The sequence below is a fragment of the Mesocricetus auratus genome, unplaced genomic scaffold, assembly GCF_017639785.1.
Source record: "Mesocricetus auratus isolate SY011 unplaced genomic scaffold, BCM_Maur_2.0 Super-Scaffold_6730, whole genome shotgun sequence".
Lineage (NCBI taxonomy): Eukaryota > Metazoa > Chordata > Mammalia > Rodentia > Cricetidae > Mesocricetus > Mesocricetus auratus.
The window spans coordinates 80,825,295-80,846,327 of NW_024429184.1; the positions used below are offsets into that span (position 1 = coordinate 80,825,295).

The 21,033-nt window shown below is 43.9% G+C and overlaps 1 protein-coding gene and 1 long non-coding RNA gene across 2 annotated transcripts in view; one reads left to right on the top strand and one right to left on the bottom strand.

The window, feature by feature from the left end:
- The first annotated feature begins 1,422 nt into the window (after positions 1–1,422).
- Positions 1,423–11,699, top strand: LOC121138821. The gene is made up of 4 exons (XR_005875681.1): positions 1,423–1,479; positions 5,558–6,288; positions 7,305–7,510; positions 11,657–11,699. It is a non-coding gene; the product is annotated as an uncharacterized LOC121138821 (long non-coding RNA).
- The window catches only part of Acaa2 (acetyl-CoA acyltransferase 2), a 30,852-nt gene continuing 19,105 nt past the window's right edge, over positions 9,287–21,033 (bottom strand). Inside the window, exons 8-10 of the mRNA XM_005076449.4 lie at positions 13,834–13,904; positions 11,256–11,410; positions 9,287–9,607 (exon numbers count right to left, since the gene is read on the bottom strand). Of these exons, the coding sequence (XP_005076506.1) occupies positions 9,523–9,607; positions 11,256–11,410; positions 13,834–13,904 (311 nt within the window). The 3' untranslated portion in view covers positions 9,287–9,522. The remainder of the gene's footprint in view (positions 9,608–11,255; positions 11,411–13,833; positions 13,905–21,033) is intronic.

Sequence of the window (21,033 nt, forward strand, 5' to 3'; positions counted from 1 at the left end):
CCCCAACAGTAAAACTATGCTGTTGCTACTTCATACCTGTACTTTTGCTACTGTTATGAATCATAATGTGAATATTTGATATGCATGGCGTTTTATATGCGACCACTAAAGGGGTCATGACCCACAGGTTGAGAACCACTGTTTAGGGATAGTTGGTCAGATGTGATGGCAACAGGTTCAGGACCAAGGTATGTTTCCTTGGGGGACCTGTTGGCGTTCGGGGTGCCATGGTTAGAGGTGACCCCCTACATGGCGAGAGATCTCACTGGGCTAAAGCTGGAAGCAGAAACCACTGGACCCTCTTGAGGGAAGCCAGAGCCCGAACCAGGACTTCGCTATGAAACTGCCCAGCAGTCACTGGGGAAAGACTTAAGGGACTCTGCCTCATTGGTGGCCTGGGCTCCTTCAGGGAGACCCCCAGGGCAAGCTTCCTGGTGTCAAGGGCCCTTCCAGCAGCTTCCAGCACCTCAGGGACACTTATATATATTCTTTTCCCTGAAGGGGTTTCTCCTATTTCATAATATTGATGGTTCCTCAGCTCAGTCCATGGTCGTCAGGGCTAACCTTGTCTCCCACAGAGCAAGCCATCCTTCCAGAAGAGAGTTTGAGGCACTAACTAGTATGAGGCTGTTCCCAGAGAAGGTTCATGGCCTTTGAACTCTGGGGTAGGTGGGTCAGTCCTCATGAGGCCCCTAGAATACCTGACATTATTTTTTAGGGTTTTGTTTCTTTGTTTGAGACAGTCTCAAGGAGCCCTTGCTGTCTTGGAACCACTGTGTAGAGCAGAGTTGGTTTCAGACTTGCATCCATCCTCCTGCCTCTAGGGTTACAGACATGGGCCGCCATGCCTGATGAGCACGGGGTTCTGATATTGAGGGGCCCAGGATCCCAGGGACAGGGATGACCAAGAGAACAACCCTGAGAAAGGGGGTGGGTGGCTGAGGGTACTCTATTGATACTTGGCTCCTCATGGTAACATTTCCCTTCTGCTACTGTTCTTAATGCTGGAGCATGGGAAGGGCAAGGCTATCTGGCGACCCCTAGAGCTCCAAGGCTGGAATGCAGTCCAGGTGCAGAAGCCACTGTCAGGTCCTGAGCTCAGAGGCAAGGAAGCACACAGCACCCTCTCTAGGGCCTGAACCCGCTCAGCTGTGTAATGCCTACATGACTGCTGGGAACAGATCTGAGATGGTTGCTGCAATGACTCAAAGGCATCAGTACTATTTGATCTCTGTAGAAGTGTCCTGACACAGTACAAACAAAAACAAAACAAAAAAACGGCCAAGGCCCTGCCCATGAGATGAAGCCTGTTTAAAGCCACAAACTCAAGAAACAGAACAGTCTGGAACTGCCTCTCACAACCTTCATAAACAGATAAACAGAATGTCCCTCAGCTTCCAAGGCATTGTGACAAAACAGGAAGCCGGGACTTTGGAGGTCGGAGGAGTCAGAGCCCAAGCCATCACTGATCCAGCCCTGGTGTGTGAGTTTGTGAGTATGAGTGTGTGTGTGTGTGTGTGTGTGTGTGTGTGTGTGAGAGAGAGAGAGAGAGAGAGAGAGAGAGAGACAGAGAGAGACAGAGACAGAGACAGACAGAGAGAGACAGACAGAGAGAGAGAGAGACAGAGAGACAGAGACAGAGAAGACATTAGCTCCACCAATGGGGATTCTTTGTCTCGGGTTTGCTCTGTAGCATCTGGAACCATTGGGACAGGTAGCAGCTCTGAGGAAGCTAGAGGGGCTGAAGCTCAATCCCAGCACAATAATTCTAGACTTCAGCTCACAATGATGCTGTGACCAGACAGTGGTGGCTAGAGTTGGGAATGGCTGGAGGGGCTATCAAAGCTGGGCTCGGTGGGGTAGAAGCTACCAGGACGCTGGGGTTTAGAAGACGGAGGGTTGGAAAAGGAGGGGAATGTGAGACCCAGGTGTAATTGGTTGTTTTTACTCTTGGGGGGGCTGCCACCAAGTTCTCAAATAAATACACTGAGGCTTATTCTTTCTTATGAACTTACAGCCTTAGCTTGGCTTATTCCTAGCCAGCTTTTCTTAACTGAAATTAACCCATTTATCTTTTGCCTCTGGGCTTTTTACCTTTCTCTATTTCTGCATCTCTTTTCTTTACTTCTTACTCCATGGCTTGCTGTGTAGCTATTTGGCTGGTCCCTGGTATCCTCTCTCCTTTTTTCATACCTCAATCTCTTCTTCCCAGATTTCTCCTATTTATTCTCTCTGCCTGCCAGTCCACCTATCTCTCTTGCCTGGCTATTGGCCATTCAGCTCTTACTAGACCAATCAGGTGTTTTAGACAAGCAAAGTGACACAGCTTTACAGAGTTAAACCAATGCAACATAAAAGAATGAAACACATCTTTGCATCATGAAACACATATTCCACAGCATAAATGAATGTAACACATCTTAAATTGATATTCCACAATGCCCAGGAGTCTAGCTACATTGTGTGAAAAGGAGGAGAAGCCTGGATTGTGGTGTGCAGTGACTTGGCAGGGTCACACACTGATCGCTGGCTGAGCTAGGAAGCCTATTCCATAACTCTTGAGCCAGCACACCCTGCTCAGCCTTGCACGAGTCTGTTTGGTCTTTACATGTTTCACCACGGCAAAGTAGCAGGAGACTGGCTAGAATCTATCATAGCAGCAAAGTCAGAATGGCTCATTCCTTTGGTTTGGCGACTGATTTGAGGTAGGAAGTATTTCAGACAAGATGGTGATAATTGACACCAATTTTACCAGGCTCACTGGGAAGAAGGTGCACGCATTTTCTCAGTAAGCACAGACCTGCACAGTTGAGTTCTTAGATTAAGTTCACCTGAAGTTCTCCCAGGACATTTTAGCCATAGAAAACTGGAACAACTTTTTTTGTTGTTTTGTTTTCCTTATGAACTTGAGTCTGATCTCCATTGATTTGCAGTGTAGACGGTAGCAACAGCTATGTCCGTCATTTCCACCATTGTTGTTCCTCTGGTCCCTGGTTGTCATACTCAAGCAGATATGCCTTTGCCCGCATCCTCCAGTGATGTCCCCAGGATTCAACAGGGTTGGAAAGTCTGTTTCCTTACTGCACAGTAACACTGCCGTACTCCAAGGACCACAATCTGCTTTAGGGGAGAAGCAAGATCAGCAGGACACAGTTCTTGCTTTCAAGGAATTTGTAGACTCGGGATGTGTTATTAAATGAACCATAGTGTGCTGTATTATATGCACTTACGCAAGTCTGTGCAAAACCCAGAATGTGCCTGGGGGAAGGAATTCTGCCTGGGGAGGTGAGGGGGCCACCAAGGACATGATCTGGGTGACAAAATGGGAGTGAGGTTGGAGGCAGGCTCTGCTCCCATGATGCCACTTTCCTTGTCCTTGCTTTAACGCAGCAGGTCTTTGGTGCCCCTCCCCCACGGATTGACCCTTTCTAACTCATAATGTTGCCTTTAGAGAAGCTGGACCTGATTTCTTTGGTGACAAACTGAAGTCATTTGGCTACATGGGCTAACCTGGGCTCTCTAGCCTTAGGAGAGACTAGTAGTTTGTTTTTAATTGTTCACCAGGCTGGGGGATGCAGTTCAGTTGTTAGAGCATTGTTAGTGTTCTTGCTTAGCAAGTGTGGAGCCTTGGGCTTGACCCTCAACACCGCATAGAACCAGTGTGGCGGCTCATGCCTGTGCTGTCAGCAATCGGGGGTAGAGATAGGAGGAACAGATGTTCAAGGCAACCCTTGGCTACTTAGTAAGATCAAGGTCTTACTGGGCTACTTGAGACCCTGACTCAAAAATCCAGAGCAACAACAACGAGATGCTGCCAGAATTTATCTTGCTCTTAGTTTCCTTGTGGGGCCAATTGAGGAGTGGAATTTAGCACAAGCACTCTCCAAGACACTGCTGCTCCCACAGCAATTTTGCTGCAAAACGAGAAAATGTAAAGACAAAAGCAGTAAATCACCCAAATTCAACCTAAAGTCATCTTATGATAACCTTTAGTTAATGTCATGCCACACATCTGTCTATGCACAAAGGAGCATCTGGAGGAAGGCAGAGACAGAATCAGTGGGGCTGATGAAGATACTTCCCAGTTGGCCACCACTGTGCACACATGAACACATGTGCAGAAGTGAGTTCTACACTGAAGTTTAAGTGAATTTAGTGGGAGCTTCAAATAATTGTTCCTCACTACCAAAAAGAAATTCCTATAAGGTACTACCAAATGTAAGGAAATTTGGTAAGATGAATTCAGTGTGTGTGTGTGTGTGTGTTTGGTTATGTATGCAAGTGTGTGCTTTGGTGCTCATGAACATGCATGTGTGTGTTTGAATGCTCATGCCCATGTGTGTTTGGGTGTGCACACCTGTGTGTGTCTGGATATTCAAGTATGTGTGTATTTGAACGAACGTGCACGTGTGTGTTTATGTGCATGCATGTATGTGTTTTAGTGCACATGTGTATGTATGGGTGCATTTGAATGAACGCGCACGTGTGTTTATGCGCATGCATGTGTGTGTTTTAGTGCACATGTGTATGTATGGGTGCAGAGGCTAGACAGCAACCAAGGTTTTATTCCTCAGGAGCTCTCTGCCTACCTGTTTGCTTGTTTGGTTGTTTATTCGATGGGGTTGCTCATCCTGGAGCTCACTGAGCAGGGTAGCTTGGCTGACCAGCAGGTCCACAGACCCAGCTTTACCTCCCCAGAGGGATCATGAGTGCACACCACCAGGCCTAGCCTTTGCAGGTTCTAGGGATCTTATAACTTAAATTAGGCCCATATTTTTTATTAATGTACATTCTACCACATGGCTCATGTCACTGATTTTTGACACATTGAAAAAGTCCGTAGACTCATTTATAAGTACAGAGGTCAGGGTGAGAGAGAGGTGACACTGGGTCCCATGAAGGTAGGAGTGTGGTGGTGCCTTGACTGTTGTCCCATCTCCTCTGCTGTTGAAGACTGTTCTCAGCCATCTCACCTGTGTTCTCAGCTGGTGGGAGTGGGCAAGGATCCACTTCCCTGGCCCTGGTGCCCTGCACCTCTCCGCTTCAGTAAGGGCCTGTGGTCGGCTCAGAGCCTCAGTCATATCAGCTCTAGGGGTTTTAACTCTGTTTCATTTTCACTTAGGAGAAACACAGGACAGTGTTCTAGGCTAGGGGACACCAGAATTCTGGACAGGAGGTGGGACATTTGTTCACACCAACCGTCCTGGTTGTCTTTATTGTTGGTTCCTTTTTCTCCCTTGTTTAGGACACTGGGACAAGAGTTTGGCCAACATAGCTGAGATGTCTATTAAATAATTATAATTAATTACTTAATTGTAATTAATGCCTATTAAATTAAGTTGCCTATTAAATGCAATTGAGAAAGGGAGGAGGAAGCACAAGCCTCAGGCGCCACCTAGGGGAGGAGGTGTCCCTGTGCTTACTGCTAGTCCAAAATGACATCACTCTGACGCTTGGTTTTTGATAATCTAACCCCCCCCCCCACACACAATGGGATGCAAAGAAAATGAATAGCCATTCATGTCCTAAGAACTGTTTCTTTGTTTCTTCTTTACAGGGCGTTCTGCTATCATCATAGTCTACAAACCTTTCCCCCAAGGAGGCCAAGACAGTAGCACTTGCAGGAAGCATCAAAAGCAATCCCTGCCCCTTCCCGAGAGCACCACACATGCATTCAGATAGCCTTCTTTTTGTCTTCTGCATCTTTCTTTAACACAAGGATGTGAACACTGCAGAGTGTCCCTGAAAGGACAGCTCATCTTCATTCCTTGCTGAAGTTTCCTCTAGGACGAGGCTGAGCAAGGCCAGAGGTTCTCACGTCAAAACCTCCACCTCCAACTCTCTCCCAGACCCAGCCTGCATCATCTCAGGGCCTGCTGGACAACTCACCTAGACCACTGACCTTCCCTAAACCTCAAACTTCCTCCACAAACAGCCACCTCCCCGGCTTGGTGACTCCGAGAGGCAGGCCAGAAGTCAGCCTGGACTCTTCTCTCTGCCAACCTCATCCAACTTATCCACTGGGGACTTTCCAGGCTTTACCTCAACAGATGTCTATAATCTGAAACTGCTCACTGCCCCCAGTGCAGTTCCCAGATCCGTGTCAGCACAATGCCTCGTCCCAGACACTTGCAATAGCATTGTTGCTGGCCTCCCTGCTCACAACTCTGCCCCTCATTGGTGGACTTCAGTGGAACAGCCCTCAGATGTGAGATGGTGCTTCCCCTCTACTGGAGAGCTTGCAGTGGCTCCCCTGTCTTCTAAAAAAGAAAAAAAAGCTCAAGCCCAGTGAGTTCCAAGGCTCTGCATGACGAACCCAGGCAGCCCGACTCCCTCCATTATTTGCCCAGCTCACTGCTCTCCACACTTGCCTCCTCTCTGCCCTAAGCCGACTGTCATCTACTCTTTTCCTTGATGCTTGCACAGGCGTCTCTCACTTTTTTTCAAGTGTTTGCTCAACAGTCACCACCCCGAGGGAAGTACCTGGACAACTGCTTACACGCAACATGCATACATGGAGTGTATTTTCTCAGTTCTCTGGAGCTGAGGAAGTCATGGTAACATACTTCAGCTTAATTAGAAGTCGGGTATCCTTATGTCCTGGTTTGCCTGGGATCATGCCAATTTACACCTGTTACTCGAGTGTAATAAGTGTTGCTTCCACAGTTCAGAAGTGATATGGTTTGGATTATAAATTCTAGGATTGTCCTGCGGGCAACCTCTGACACACTTGCTTTTCTTCCCAGCTCTTGCCAGCAGTGTGCTAAAGGTTCACTGCTTGTTATCACCTCATTGCTTTCTGCTGATTCTCAGAGCCAGGCAACAAACACCTCTGAACTTTCCCTCAGTCACCCACACACCTTTCTTTCAAACCGTACAGACACTTATGGGCATGCGTGGACAGACACACAAACACATACTTCTGTGATACTCTGTGGAGATAGAAGGCAAACTATGTAAGGGCAGCTCCTTGACTACTGAAAAGTCTGCTTTGAACTTGTTCTATAGCCAAGGGTGACCTTGAATGCCTGATTCTCAATCCTCCTGCCTCCACTTCCAAGTGCTACATTATGGGTATGCATGACCATGCCTGGATCCTGGATCTCTCTCTCTCTCTCTCTCTCTCTCTCTCTCTCTCTCTCTCTCTCTCTCTCTCTCTCTCTCTCTCTCTCTCTCTCCCTCCCCTCCATCCCTCCCTCCCTCCCCCTCTCTTCCCAGAAGAATTTATTGCCACATAATTAACTTTCCTGTTGTTTCAAGCCAGCATGACACAGGTACCCTAATACCCTTAATCTTTTCCTCAGCTCTCCTGCTGAAAAAGTGACTTCGATGACAGACTGCCTGGTGAACTTTCCCTTGCCCAGGGTGATTCAGTAGCCTGATTGCACCACATCAGTGATGGATAGTTTCAGTCTTGTTTTTGGCAGCACTTAACAACATGTGACTGTTCCTGACTAATGTCCACAATCTATCAGCATCAATAGGGCAGAAGCTCCATTTCCTTTAAGAGGTAATGCCTGTCGGGAAAAGGGACCAGTCAAAGAAACACACCTTGGCCCTGCAACCAGAGCCAAAGAAATGTACCCTGACCCTGAAACTAGTGCCAAAGAAACTCACTTTGTCCCTGGAATCAGAGTCAGTGAAAGAAATATATCCTGGCCCCAAAATTAGAGCCAAAAGGCTAAAAAGGACCAGAGAAAGAAACACACTTTGGCCCTGAAACCAGAGCCAAATCTGACCCTAACCCTGTGTAGAAAACTAACCAATCCTTGAGCAGGAACTCTATCCAATGTGAGCTCAGTATTAAAATCTGACCAATACCCACCCTGGAAGCCCTATATAAACCCTGTGTCTGTTCAGCTTGTAGCTGTTCATGCTACCCGGCTGACTTCTGCCACTCTGGCAGAGGGCAGACACTCTCCTGGATTCTTCTCTCCCAATAAACCCCTTCGATGAGCTTTGGGTGAAGGCCTTCTTTTGCCCCAGAGCAGAGACAACCCTGGGCAGAGCAGAGCAAGCAGGACTGTAACACTTTTGCTGGGGAAACCTTCCCCTGGCAGAGCTGAGTTGTTATACTCCGCTCTCCAGGGAGCAGAGCTGAACTGTAGCAACTTCCCCCAGGAAACCTTCTCCTGCTGGAGCAAAACTACTATACTGGGAAAACATCCCCAGCTGGAAGACCCTCTCCCGCTGGTGCAGAGCCCATACACTGGGGAAGCCTTTCCCTGAGGCAGGGCTGTAGCTTATTGCAACCTGTGGTGGTCCTTGGCTCCCAAGCTCCAGGATACCTTTCCAACTGAGCTGTGTAACACTCAGTATTCTGTGACTCCCGAGTGTTAGAATACCTGTCCCATCCGATCTGCCCGAAATGTCTACAATGCCTACCAACTTTCCAGAGCCATCTGGATGATGTTTGTCTAAGCTTACCCTTTGTGACGCACGCCACCAGCAATATCCCAGCCTCCAGAATGCTTCTGGTGTGTACCTATGCACCCACGGCTGTAGATGTCACATGGGTCCTAAGTTTTTGGATCTTCCTAAATCTGGATGGCATGGTGGTGCTAAAAGAAAAGAAACTGGATGTTGTGGAATATTACTTAAACTAGGCAGAGATGTGTTACATTTGTTTATGCTATGGAATATTGCTTTAATTAGGCAAAGATGTGTTACATTTGTTTATATTATGGAGTATTACTTTAACTGTGCAAAGGTGTGTTACACTTGTTTATGCTGCTGCATTTGTTTAATTATATAAAAATGTGTTCCTGTTTTACCTTGCCTGCCTAAGGCATCTGATTGGTCTAATAAAAACTGAATGACCAATAGTGAGGCAAATGAGGGATAGGTAGGGTTGCTGGGCAGAGATAGTAAGTAGGAGCAGGAATCCTAAGCTCAGAAAGGAGGAGGAAGACTTCTGGGGCCAGACAGAGATATGGAGTAGAATGAAAGAAAGGTAAAAATCTCAGAGGCAAAACATAGATGAAGAGAAACATGCTAATTTAAGTTATAAGAGCTAGCAAGAAATGAGCCTAGGCTGAGCATTCATAATTAATAGTAATCTCCGTGTCATGATTTGGGAATTGGTTGAAAACCTAACCATACATAAAAGTAATACATTTTTAAAATGGAAAGTTTCAGCTGTACAAGATGAAAGAGTTCTGAAAACGAGTAGTGATGCTATTTACACAACATTGTGAGTGTCCTCAATGCTATTGAACTGCATACTTAAAAGTGGGTAAAATGAGACATTTTATGTAATTAAAGAAACACAAAAGAAAAAATTAGCTAAAGTTAAGGGAACATTTATTCATTTTGCAATTGTATCATATAAGGCATACAGTGGTGGCTATTGACAAAGACACCATTTCTTTTAAGGCCTTTGATGGTTGTGTTTTTATTCTAACACAGTAGGTTAGGCAGGTATGAAGTGGACAGAACCTAATGTATTTTGCCTCAAGGCCTGGTCAAATGCAATCACTGTCGCAGTAGTGCCGCCCTGAAGGTCACTCTGCTGTGATCTCCTCAGGCTGTGTTCTGAATGATCAGGGCAATGCCTTGACCACCTCCAATGCAGGCTGACCCCACTGCATATTTTCCACCTCGGCGCCTAAGGAAGAATGAAAAATTGTTATTGGGGCCAGTGAAATGGCTCAGCAGGTAAAGGGGCTTTCCACCAAGCCTAATGACTCAAGTTCAATCCCTAGAACCCACAAGGTGGAAGAAGAGAACCATTTCCCTGCAAGCTCCCTTCTGACCTCCACACACATGCTGTGGAATGTGCACACACACACACACACACACACACACACACACACACACATTAATTAAACAGTATTAATACTTATTCTTAACCAGCTCATCTTCCAAGGCCCTTTCCCAATGCTTGATTTTGGTTTATGGTCACAATAGATAAAAAATTCAGAAAGCACAACATCCTCACTAAAAAACAACAGAAAGTAGCACACAAGAGGGAGACAGTGTGAAAGAGGCAGGGCAGTTTCAGGTTAGAGGATGGGAACAGACAGGGTTATGCAGGCTGAGGAGAAGCAGCAAATGCAGAGGTTGTTTACATAAGTGGGGTGATAAGGGGAGCAGCAACAATGAGCATGATTTTAGATTCCCAGGTCACTGTAGAGTAAATGCAACTGATGTAGTTTGTCTACTGAAGGGGTGGGCCATTTAGAAAGGGATCATGCCCTAGTCATAAAAAAATTAGGTTATCTGTTTTCATTCCTCAGTCTTGACCTATGACCTTAAGAAATTATCCAAGCATTATTTTTCATGTTAATCACTGATTGCCATCTCATGCATCACTAGGTGACTGGAGTCCTCAATGTCAATCACTGATTGCCATCTCATGTGTCACTAGGTGACAGGATCCCTCCCAGCTTTACCTAACAGACTCAAGTGAGTTTGCAGCCTCACACAGTCAATCCATTTTCATCTCTCCTAACAGAACTGAATGGGCCCAGAATCATAAAGCCAACAGTTTCCTACCCAAACTGGAGAATATCAAATACCCAGGACATAGTGAGGTAAAAGTGTAGCTTGCAGAGATTGCCAGTTTGCTCAGATGTCTTTGACAGTGGCATCTAGATTTGTATCTTCTCAACATTTTGACTTATTAAGTAAGTTTATCTTACTACAGCTGTGGACACTAAAATGTGAGCCATAGAAACAGGGCCTCACTGTTGGTCACCAGCACCAGGGTGGCCTGATGTGGCTGGCTGCCTGAGTGAGCACTCATCAGGTGCTTGTACAGTGCACACAGCAAACTCCAGAAAGAGCTTGAAGGGTGACCAGCGCTATTGCAATGCCCAGTGCAAAGGGTCTCCCAAACTTGTTTCTGGTCAGAACCAGTATAGGGGATACGAAGAAGGAAAAACACGATTGTGTTGAGAAAACACAAACTCATGTGTTTCTATTAAAGAAAAAGAGAGAGAGAGAGAGAGAGAGAGAGAGAGAGAGAGAGAGAGAGAGAGAGAGAGAGAGAGAGAGAGCCACATTTGGGATCTAGAGAGATGGCTCAGAGGTTAAGAGCACTAGGTGCTCTTCCAGAGGACCTGGGTTGAATTCCCAGCACCCACACGGCAGCTCACAACCATCTGTAACTCCAGTCCCAGGTGATCCAATTCCTTCTTCTGAACTCTCCAGGCACATACATGGTACATGTACATACATGCAGGCAAAACACACATACACATAAAATGATAAAAGAAGTAAATCTTCAAAAAAGTGGCACATCTAGCAAGTACCTTAATTCGTGAACCAAGTGTGCAGTGATTCTCGATCCAGAGCCTCCCAGTGGGTGACCCAGGGCAATGGCGCCTCCATTCACATTGCTTTTACTGGGGTCGAGATCCAAGGCCTTCTGAACAGCCAAGTACTGGGGAGCAAAAGCTTCATTCACCTTAAAAGAGAGTTAAAACCCACAGAATCATTAGTCACAGGCTAGTTTTTAACAAGAAGGTCCAGTCCTGGTAACAGCTATTTCCTATCTCTTCTTATTTCAATTACAATGTTATTCGAATTTATTTCAGTCACTCCATGTCAAGACTGTAGGTCCTCAGAGACGTGTGTGTGTGTGTGTGTGTGTGTGTGAACATAATCATAATCATGTTTAAGTTTATTTATAATTATCTTCCTTTACAAATAGGTATTAAAAACAGGCACAGAGACAGAGATGGAAGAGTGATGAGCAAAGGGGTCAAGACCATGATGGTGAAACCCACAAAGACAGCTGACTGAACAATGGGGAGCTCTTGAATCCCAGGCTGATGGCTGAGAGGCCAACAGAGGATGGATCCAGACTCCATGAATGTAGTGTCAGTGAGGAAGCCGCAGAAATCTCTGGGGCCTTGGGTAGTAGATCAGTGTTTACCATGGCATAGGAATGAACTTTGGGAGCCCATTCCACATACAGGGATGCTCTCTCAGCCTGGACACATGGAGAAGGGCCTAGGTCCTGCCCTGGATGAAATGACTGACTCTGAAAATCCCCCCAAGGAGATTTTTACCCTCCTTGGGGAATGATATGGGGATTGGGTGGGGGGCTGGAGGGGGACTGGTGGAGGGACAAGGGAGGAGGGGTGGGAGAGGGAGCCATGACATGTGAAGCATGCATGTTTCCAATTTAAATAAAAACATATATTGAGGAAAAAACAAACAGGCACACACCTCTAAGTCTAGCTAATTGGGAGGCAGAGATGGGAGGATTCCAAGTTAGAGGACAGCCTGGGCCTCACAAGCAAAATGTACCTCTTTAAAAACAAAAAGAGTTGTATTTTTCCTAAATGACACTCCATATCAAAAGCATCCCTTAAAGAAAATCCATCTACAATAAAAATAGATGTGTGTAGAGGGAGTAGAGATGGTAGAGAGCCCAGAGGCTTAAAAGCTACATGGAAGGTTCCAGTCTCATTTGTCAGGATGTGACCTTGTGTGTACTTTTTAATACCCTTTTCTACTTGAATTTCCACAGCAAAGTTCGATTCGTTTCCCAGGTTAAATACAGTCATGTTTAGAAAGTGTCTACGTGCATTTCCAGACACACATGAGTATGCTTACAAGGCTGCTATTATTATCTGGTACTAAGCCATCCTTCCATGAAGACACTGATAGACAAGAATATACCATCCTTGCCTAAGGCGCAGGGACTGGTAACTGTGTTAGCTGTGCCAAGCACTGTTCGTGTCACAGTGACACCTGCCCGCTACCCGTGAGAAAGGCTGCGCTTTGTCTACAACACTGTATTCTCATATGATCTCAGCTCAGGAATTCCATGAAGAAAATCCACTGTAAAGAAGGCGATTGTTACAGAGCTGGGGTCAGGTTTCAATCTCATTTTCTTTTCTACTAGATGTTTAGAGTCTCCCAAGACGGAGTCTGACTCACCCTTCTGTTTTATGTGGTAGCTCTCACGGAGCTGTGACGGGATCTGGGATATGCTTGGAAAGCAGGCTTCCAAAGCCTGGGGGAAGTGTGTCAGCTCTGTCCTGAGTATCTACACATCCAGAGAGCTGCAGGTAGGATGCTCTAGCTCAGAAATGTAGTGGCAGCCAGACACAGAGGAAGGCAGACATATGGTACTGAGGAGGGGTAACAAGCCATGTGGCAGAATGTAGATTAATATAAACAGGTTAGCTTAAGTTTTAAGAGCTAGTTGGGAACAAGTCTAAACTAAAGTCAAGCTTTCATAATTAATAAAAAGTCTCCGTGTTGTCATTCCAGAGCTCATGGTCCAAAGACAGACTGGTTACAGGCACACCAAAGACTAAACTACAACAGTATCCCAAGAGGTTCTAAGAAGTTTGCAGGATTAAGAGAGATCAGAGTGCTTGAATCACTCAGAAGTAGGTGAAGTTGGGTTGGGGAGATGGCCCTTGGATAAAGTATCTTCTGTGCAAGCAGAAGAACCTAAGTTAGCTTTCCTCTGCCCATGTGTAGCAGCACATTGGAGTAATCCCAGTGGGCTGGTGGAGATGGGAGGATTCCCCCAGGCTTGCTGACTAGCCAGCTTATCCAAACTGGTGAGCTGAGATCTGTCTCAAAAACTAAGGTAGAAAGAGATGAAGGAAAAACAATCAATATAACCTATGTTTACAAATGTGCATGTGTGTCACACACAGGTAGACACAAATCACAAAAAATAAGTACAACACTTTAATACAGCAAGGAACATACCAACACAAAGCATGTACAGTCATAGGTATGTGGGTGGAGAACACACGGGAAAGTTAACAGTATTAAAAGAAGAGCTACAGGCTACAAAGCTAAACCATTTATGCTACAAAAGTAGGTGACTTATTCCTGTTGTGAAAAGAAAACACTTACGTCTATCAAATCCATGTCCTTTAGACTCAGTCCAGCTTTCTTCAATGCTCCATTGATCGCAGGGACTGGGCCTATATATGAATAAAGGAATTTATGCCGGGCGGTGGTGGCGCACGCCTTTAATCCCAGCACTCGGGAGGCAGAGGCAGGCGGATCTCTGTGAGTTCGAGGCAGGGCTGGACCAATAGCCTCCAAAACAATACAGAAACCCTGTCTCGTAAAAACCAAAAAAAAAAAAAAAACAAAGGAATTAGATGGAAATATATGTTGTTATTCATATGCCAGACTTCTTTAAGCCAGATATGTGGTGCATACCTGTAACCCCAACCCTCAGGAGGCTGAAGTGGACGGACCGTGAGTTTCAGATCATCCTGTTTATACAGTTAGAATTTACGTCACAGAACAAAACTCCTACTTCTGTAATACACACGGGAATGGTTGCACAACAGAAAAAGGGACGGATGTGAAAAGCTGTCTGCAGTCAACTGTGGGTGAGAGACCCACCCGAGACAGTCTACCTGCTTTAGGGCTTTGAGCAGTCAGGGGCCATATGCAGGACTTAGAGATTATACTGATCTCAAATGACCAGGCAGACCAAGTGTTCCAAGGTGGAAACTATTCCCATTCGTTCACTTGGAACCTTTAGCCCATTTGACTAAAAAGCAGGGAACACAGTGGCATCTCCATAAACCAGATGTCTGCCTAGGGACAATTTCCTTCTCTACTTATCCTTTGAGGAAGAAAGTGTGTAATGACTCATCAGAGAAATTCGGCTGTGACGTCACGTGTCTGAACATTCCACAGTGGCGGTACTTAAGCATCCAGGCCCCGCATCTGAAGCCAGGAAAACATTTCCTTTGTTCACCAGTTATTGCTAATTCACCAAACCCCATTAAATGAGGTTCAACTGAGAAACAACTATAAAAGAACTGATTGAAACCAGAGAAATTTGATAGCTCATCAAAGTACCCAAAGACTCAGAAATCAGAAGCAGAAACACCCACCGTAGTAGGTCTGTACCTACTGAAACAAAATCCTCAGAGAAAGAATTAGGGTGGGAACCAGTGCAGTGGGTGTGATATGATGAATGCCATTTCACTCTACAGAGGTTTCATTTTTCAGGATAACTTCTATTTCCAAGGTAAAAACTTTATGTAGCTTTGAAGTCCGTAATATAAAAAACAAAAACCACCAAAAAATTCAAGAAATAAACAAATCTCTTAAAGAATCTAAAGAGTACCAAGAGAAAACAACCAAACAAATGAAGGAAACAACTCAAACAATTGAAGGATTGAAAGCTGAAATAGAAACAATAAAGAAAACATAGAATATGGGGATGCTGGAAATAGAAAAGTTGGGTAAATGATCAGGAACTACAGATGCAAGTATCACCAATAGAATATAAGAGATAGAAAAGAGACTCTCAGGTATTGAAGACTCATTAGAGGATATACAGTCGTCAATCAAAGAAAATCTCAAAACCAACAAATCCCTAACACAAAATATTCAGGAAATATGGGACACCGTGAAGAAGCCAAACCTGAGAATAATAGGTATAGAAGAAGGTGAAGAAGCCTGGCAGTGGTGGCGCACGCCTTTAATCCCAGCACTAGGGAGGTAGAGGCAGGCGGATCTCTGTGAGTTCGAGGCCAGGCTCGACCGACAGCCTCCAAAACAATACAGAGAAACCCTGTCTCGTAAAACCAAAAAAAAAAAAAAAAAAAAAAAAAAAAGAAGGTGAAGAAATACAGCTCAAAGGTACAGAAAACATATTCAACAAAATCATAGACGAAAACTTCCCTAACCTAAAGAAGGATATGCCTATGAAAATACAAGACTCTTACAGAACACTAATTAGGCTGGACCAGAAAAAGAAGTCACCTCGCCATATAATAATCAAAACATCAAACCTACAGAATAAAAATAAAATATTAAGAGCAGCTAAAGAAAAAGGCCAACTTACATATAAAGCCAGACTTATCCGAATTATACCCGACTTCTTAATAGAAACTATGAAAGCCAGAAGATCCTGGACAGATATCCTACAAACGCTAAGAGAACAAGGATGCCAGCCCAGACTACTATATCCAGCAAAGCTTTCAATTACCATAGATGGAGAAAATAAAATATTCTATGACAAAGCCAGATTTAAATAATACATATCTATGAATCCAGCTCTACAGAAAGTGCTAAAAGGAAAACCTAGACCCAACGAAGATAACTACACTCACAAAGACATAGGCAATAGATAATCCCACTTTACCAAACAGCAAAAGAAAAAGGGAGGAGAACCTACACACAATAACACCACTACCAATAAATCAAGGACAAACAAGAATCATCAATCAATGGTCATTAATATCCCTCAACTTGCCTGTAAAAAGACACAGACTAGCAGAATGGATAAAAAGACAGAACCCAACTTTCTGCTGCATACAAGAAACACATCTCAACGTCAAAGACAGATGTTACCTCAGAGTAAAGGGTTGGGAAAGGACTTTCCAATCAAACGGACCCAAGAAACAAGCTGGTGTAGCAATCCTATTATCTAACAAATAGACTTCAAATTAAAATCAATCATAAGAGATGAAGAAGGACATTTCATATTCCTCAAAGCAAAAGTCCTTCAAGATGAAGTTCAATTTTGAACATCTATGCCCCCAAATACAAAGGCACCCACATTTGTGAAAGAGACATTACTAAAGCTCAAATCACACATAAAATCTCACACACTAGTAGTAGGAGACTTCAACACTCCACTCTCACTGTTAGACAGGACCTCCAGACAGAAACTTAACAAAGAAACAAAAGAACTAAAAGAAGTTATGATCCAACTGGGTTTAACAGACATCTATAGAACATTCCACACAAACACAAAGGGATATACCTTCTTCTCGTCACATGGAACCTTCTCTAAAATCAGCCACATAATAGGAAACATAGCAAACCCCCACAGATACAAAAAAAAATTGGAATAACCCCCTGTATCCTATCAGACCACCATGCATTAAAATTAGAATTCAACAATAACACAAATCACAGAAACCCTACAAATGCATGGAAATTGAACAATGCACAATTGCACCATCCCTGGGTAAAGGAAGAAATAAAAAAAGAAATTAAAGACTTCTTGGAATTCAATGAGAATGAAGACACAATGTATCCAAACTTATGGAAAATTCTGAAAGCAGTGCTGAGAAGGAAGTTCATAGCACTGAGTGCCCACATGAAGAAACTGGAGAACAGTCACACTAGAGAACTAATAGCACAACTGAATGCTCTAGAACAAAAAGAAGCAAACTCACCCAGGAGGAGCAGATGGCAGGAAATAATGAAATTGAGAGCTGAAATCAATCAAGTAGAAACCAGGAAAACATTGCAAAGAATAAATGAAACAAAGAGTTGGTTCTTTGAGAAAGTCAACAAGATAGACAAACCTTTGTCCAAACTAACCAAAAGACAGAGAGAGAGCATGCTAATTAACAAAATCAGAAATGAAAAGGGGGACATAACAACCGACACTGAGGAAATCCAGAGAATCATCAGGGCACACTTTGAAAACCTATACTCCACAAAATTTGAAAATTTAAAGGAAATGGACAATTTTCTGGATAGATATCACTTGCCAAAACTAAATCAAGAACAGATAAACAATCTAAACAGACCTATAACCCTTAACGAAATAGAAGCAGTCATCAAAAATCTCCCAACCAAAAAAAAGCCTGGGACCCAGATGGCTTCAGTGCAGAATTCTACCAGAAATTCAAAGAAGAGCTAATTCCAATACTCCTCAAAGTGTTCCACACAATAGAAGTGGGGGTAGGGGGGTGGGGGGGGTGGGGGCGGAAGGGAGCTCACTGCCAAACTCTTTTTATGAGGCTACAATTACCTTGGTACCCAAGCCACACAAAGACACAACTAAGAAAGAGAACTATAGACCGATTTCCCTCATGAACATCGATGCAAAAATACTCAATAAAATACTAACAAATCGGATTCAAGAACACATCAGAAAAATCATCCACCATGATCAAGTAGGCTTCATCCCAGGAATTCAGGGATGGTTCAACATTAGAAAATCTATCAATGTGATCCACCATATAAACAAACTACAAAAGAAAAACTACATGATCATCTCACTAGATGCTGAAAAAGCCTTTGACAAAATCCAGCACCCCTTCATGATAAAGTTTCTAGAGAGATCAGGGATAACAGGAATATACCTGAGCATAATAAAAGCAATATACAGTAAACCAACAGCTAACATCAAACTAAATGGAGAGAAACTCAATGCAATTCTTCTAAAATCAGGAACAAGACAAGGCTGTCCACTCTCTACATATCTCTTCAACATTGTACTTGAAGTTCTAGCTAGAGCAATAAGACAACAAAAGGGGATCAAGGGGATACAAATAGGAAAAGAAGAAGTCAAGCTTTCAACATTTGCAGATGATATGATAGTTTACATAAGTGACCCGAAAAACTCTGCAGGTGAACTCCTAGAGCTGATAAATGCCTTCTGCAAAGTGGCAGGATACAAGGTTAACTAAAAAAAATCAGTAGCCCTATTATACACAGATGATAAAGTGGCTGAGAAAGAAATCAGAGAAACACCACCCTTTACATTAGCCATAAACAGCATCAAATATGTGGGGATAACGTTAACCAAAGAAGTGAAAGATCTGTATATCAAGAACTTTGAGTCTCTAAAGAAAGAAATTAAAGAGGATACCAGAAAACGGAAAGATCTCCCATGCTCTTGGATTGGTAGGATCAATATAATAAAAATGGCAATCTTGCCAAAAGCAATCTACAGATTCAATGCAATCCCTATTAAAATTCTGGCACAGTTCTTCACAGACCTTGAAAGAACAATAATCAACTTTATATGGAAAAACAAAAGACCCAGGATAGCCAAAACAACCTTATACAATAAAGGAACTTCAGGAGGCATCACCATCCCTGACTTCAAGCTCTATTACAGAGCTATTGTCCTGAAAACAGCTTGGTATTGGCATAAAAATAGACAGGTAGACCAATGGAATTGAATTGAAAACGCTGATTTTAACCCACACACCTATGAACACTTGATTTTTGACAAAGAAGCTAAAATTGTACAATGGAAAAAGGAAAGCATCTTCAACAAATGGTGCTGGCATAACTGGATATTGGCATGCAGAAGACTGCAGATAGATCCATGTCTATTGCCATGCACAAAACTTAAGTCCAAATGGATCAAAGACCTCAGCATAAATCCAACCACACTGAAACTCTTAGAAGACAAAGTGGGAGATACTCTTCAACAAATTGGTACAGGAGATCGCTTCCTCAACATAACACCAGTAGCAAAGACACTGAGATTGACAATTAACAAATGGGACCTCCTGAAACTAAGAAGCTTCTGTAAGGCAAAGGACACAGTCAACAAGACAAAAAGACAGCCCACAGAATGGGAAAAGATATTCACTAACCCCATATCTGACAGAGGGCTGATCTCCAAAATTTACAAAGAACTCAAGAAGCAAGTGTCCAAAACACCAAAGGATGCAATTAAAAAGTGGGCTACAGAACTAAATAGACAATTCTCAATAGGGGGGTCTAAAATGGCTGAGAGACACTTAAGAAAGTGCTCAACATCCTTAATCATCAGGGAAATGCAAATTAAAACAACTCTGAGATACCATCTCACTCCTATCAGAATGGCTAAAATAAAAAACACCAAAGACAATTTATGCTGGAGAGGATGTGGAGAGAGGGGAACACTCCTCCACTGCTGGTGGGAGTGCCAACTTGTACAGCCACTTTGGAAATCAGTATGGAGATTCCTCAGGAAAATGGGAATCAATCTACCACAGGACCCAGCGATTCCACTCTTAGGCATATATCCAAAAGATTCAATTCATACAACAAAGACATCTATTCCACTATGTTCATAGCAGAATTGTTTGTAATATCCAGAACCTGGAAGCAACCTAGATGCCCCTCAACTGAAGAGTGGATAGAGAAAATGTGGTACATTTACACAATGGAGTACTACTCAGCGGAAAAAAAAATAATGGAATCTTGAAACTTGCAGGCAAATGGATGGCACTAGAAGAAACCATCCTGAGTGAGGTAACCCAGTCACAAAAGACAAACATGGTATGTACTCACTCATACATGGATTTTAGACATGGATCAGGGGAGTGCCAGTTTGCCCTTCCACTGACAGAGAGTCTGAGAAACAGGAAAGAACCTAAGAGAGATATGCATGGTACCCCAGAGAAGAGGAATGAGTCAAGATCTTCTGAATAGATTGGGAACACAGCGGGAAGACCTTCATCTAATGACTGATGGAAGCAGAGGCAAACACCCACAGTTAAACACTGAACTGAACCCACGGAATCCAGTGACAGAGAGAGAGGAGCAATGAGCAAATTGGCAAAGAATGGGCTGGCAAAACCAGCAGAGACAGCTGATCTGAACAAGGGGGGAGCTCTTGGACCCCAGACCGACAGCTGGGAGGCCAGCATGGGACTGATCCAGACCTCCCAAATGTGAGAGTCAGTGAGGAGGCCTGGGCAATCTATGGGGCCCTGGGTAGTAGATCAGTATTTATCCCTGGCATGCAAACGGACTTCGTGTGTCCATAATACAAAGAAGGATGCTCTCTCAGCCTGGACTCTTAGGGGAGTGCCTGGACCCTGCCCTGAGTGAAATGACAGACTAGAGATATCCCCTATGTGGAAGGAAGTGGGGATAGGGTGGGAGACTGGGGGGGGGGAAGGTGGGAGGCTTCGGGAGGAAAGGAGGGAGAGGGAACTGGGATTGACATGTGAAGCAAGCTATTTAAAAATTAAAGTAATAAAAAAATTTGCATCAGTGTCTATGTGTACTTAGTGAAAATTGGTTTTTGCTTTTCCCTTTTCTCTCTTTCTGTTTTTGAGCTGGGTCTTGCTATATGACCCTGAATGGGCTGGAACTTGCAGTCCTCCTGCTTCTGCTTCCTGAGTGCTGGAATCACATGTATACTACCATGCTCAATATCCCCTGTTTCATTTTTAATTAATAAAACAGTCTGTGCCTGAAAAATACCAACAATTTCACATCTCTCCCCATTAGTGTCTGTCTCCTGACACCTGCTTATGGCTTTGCTAAGAAGCCTGGGCGGAGCCTGGGAACATTACCAGCCTAGTGGTCACTTCCTGAGAGAGACCTAGA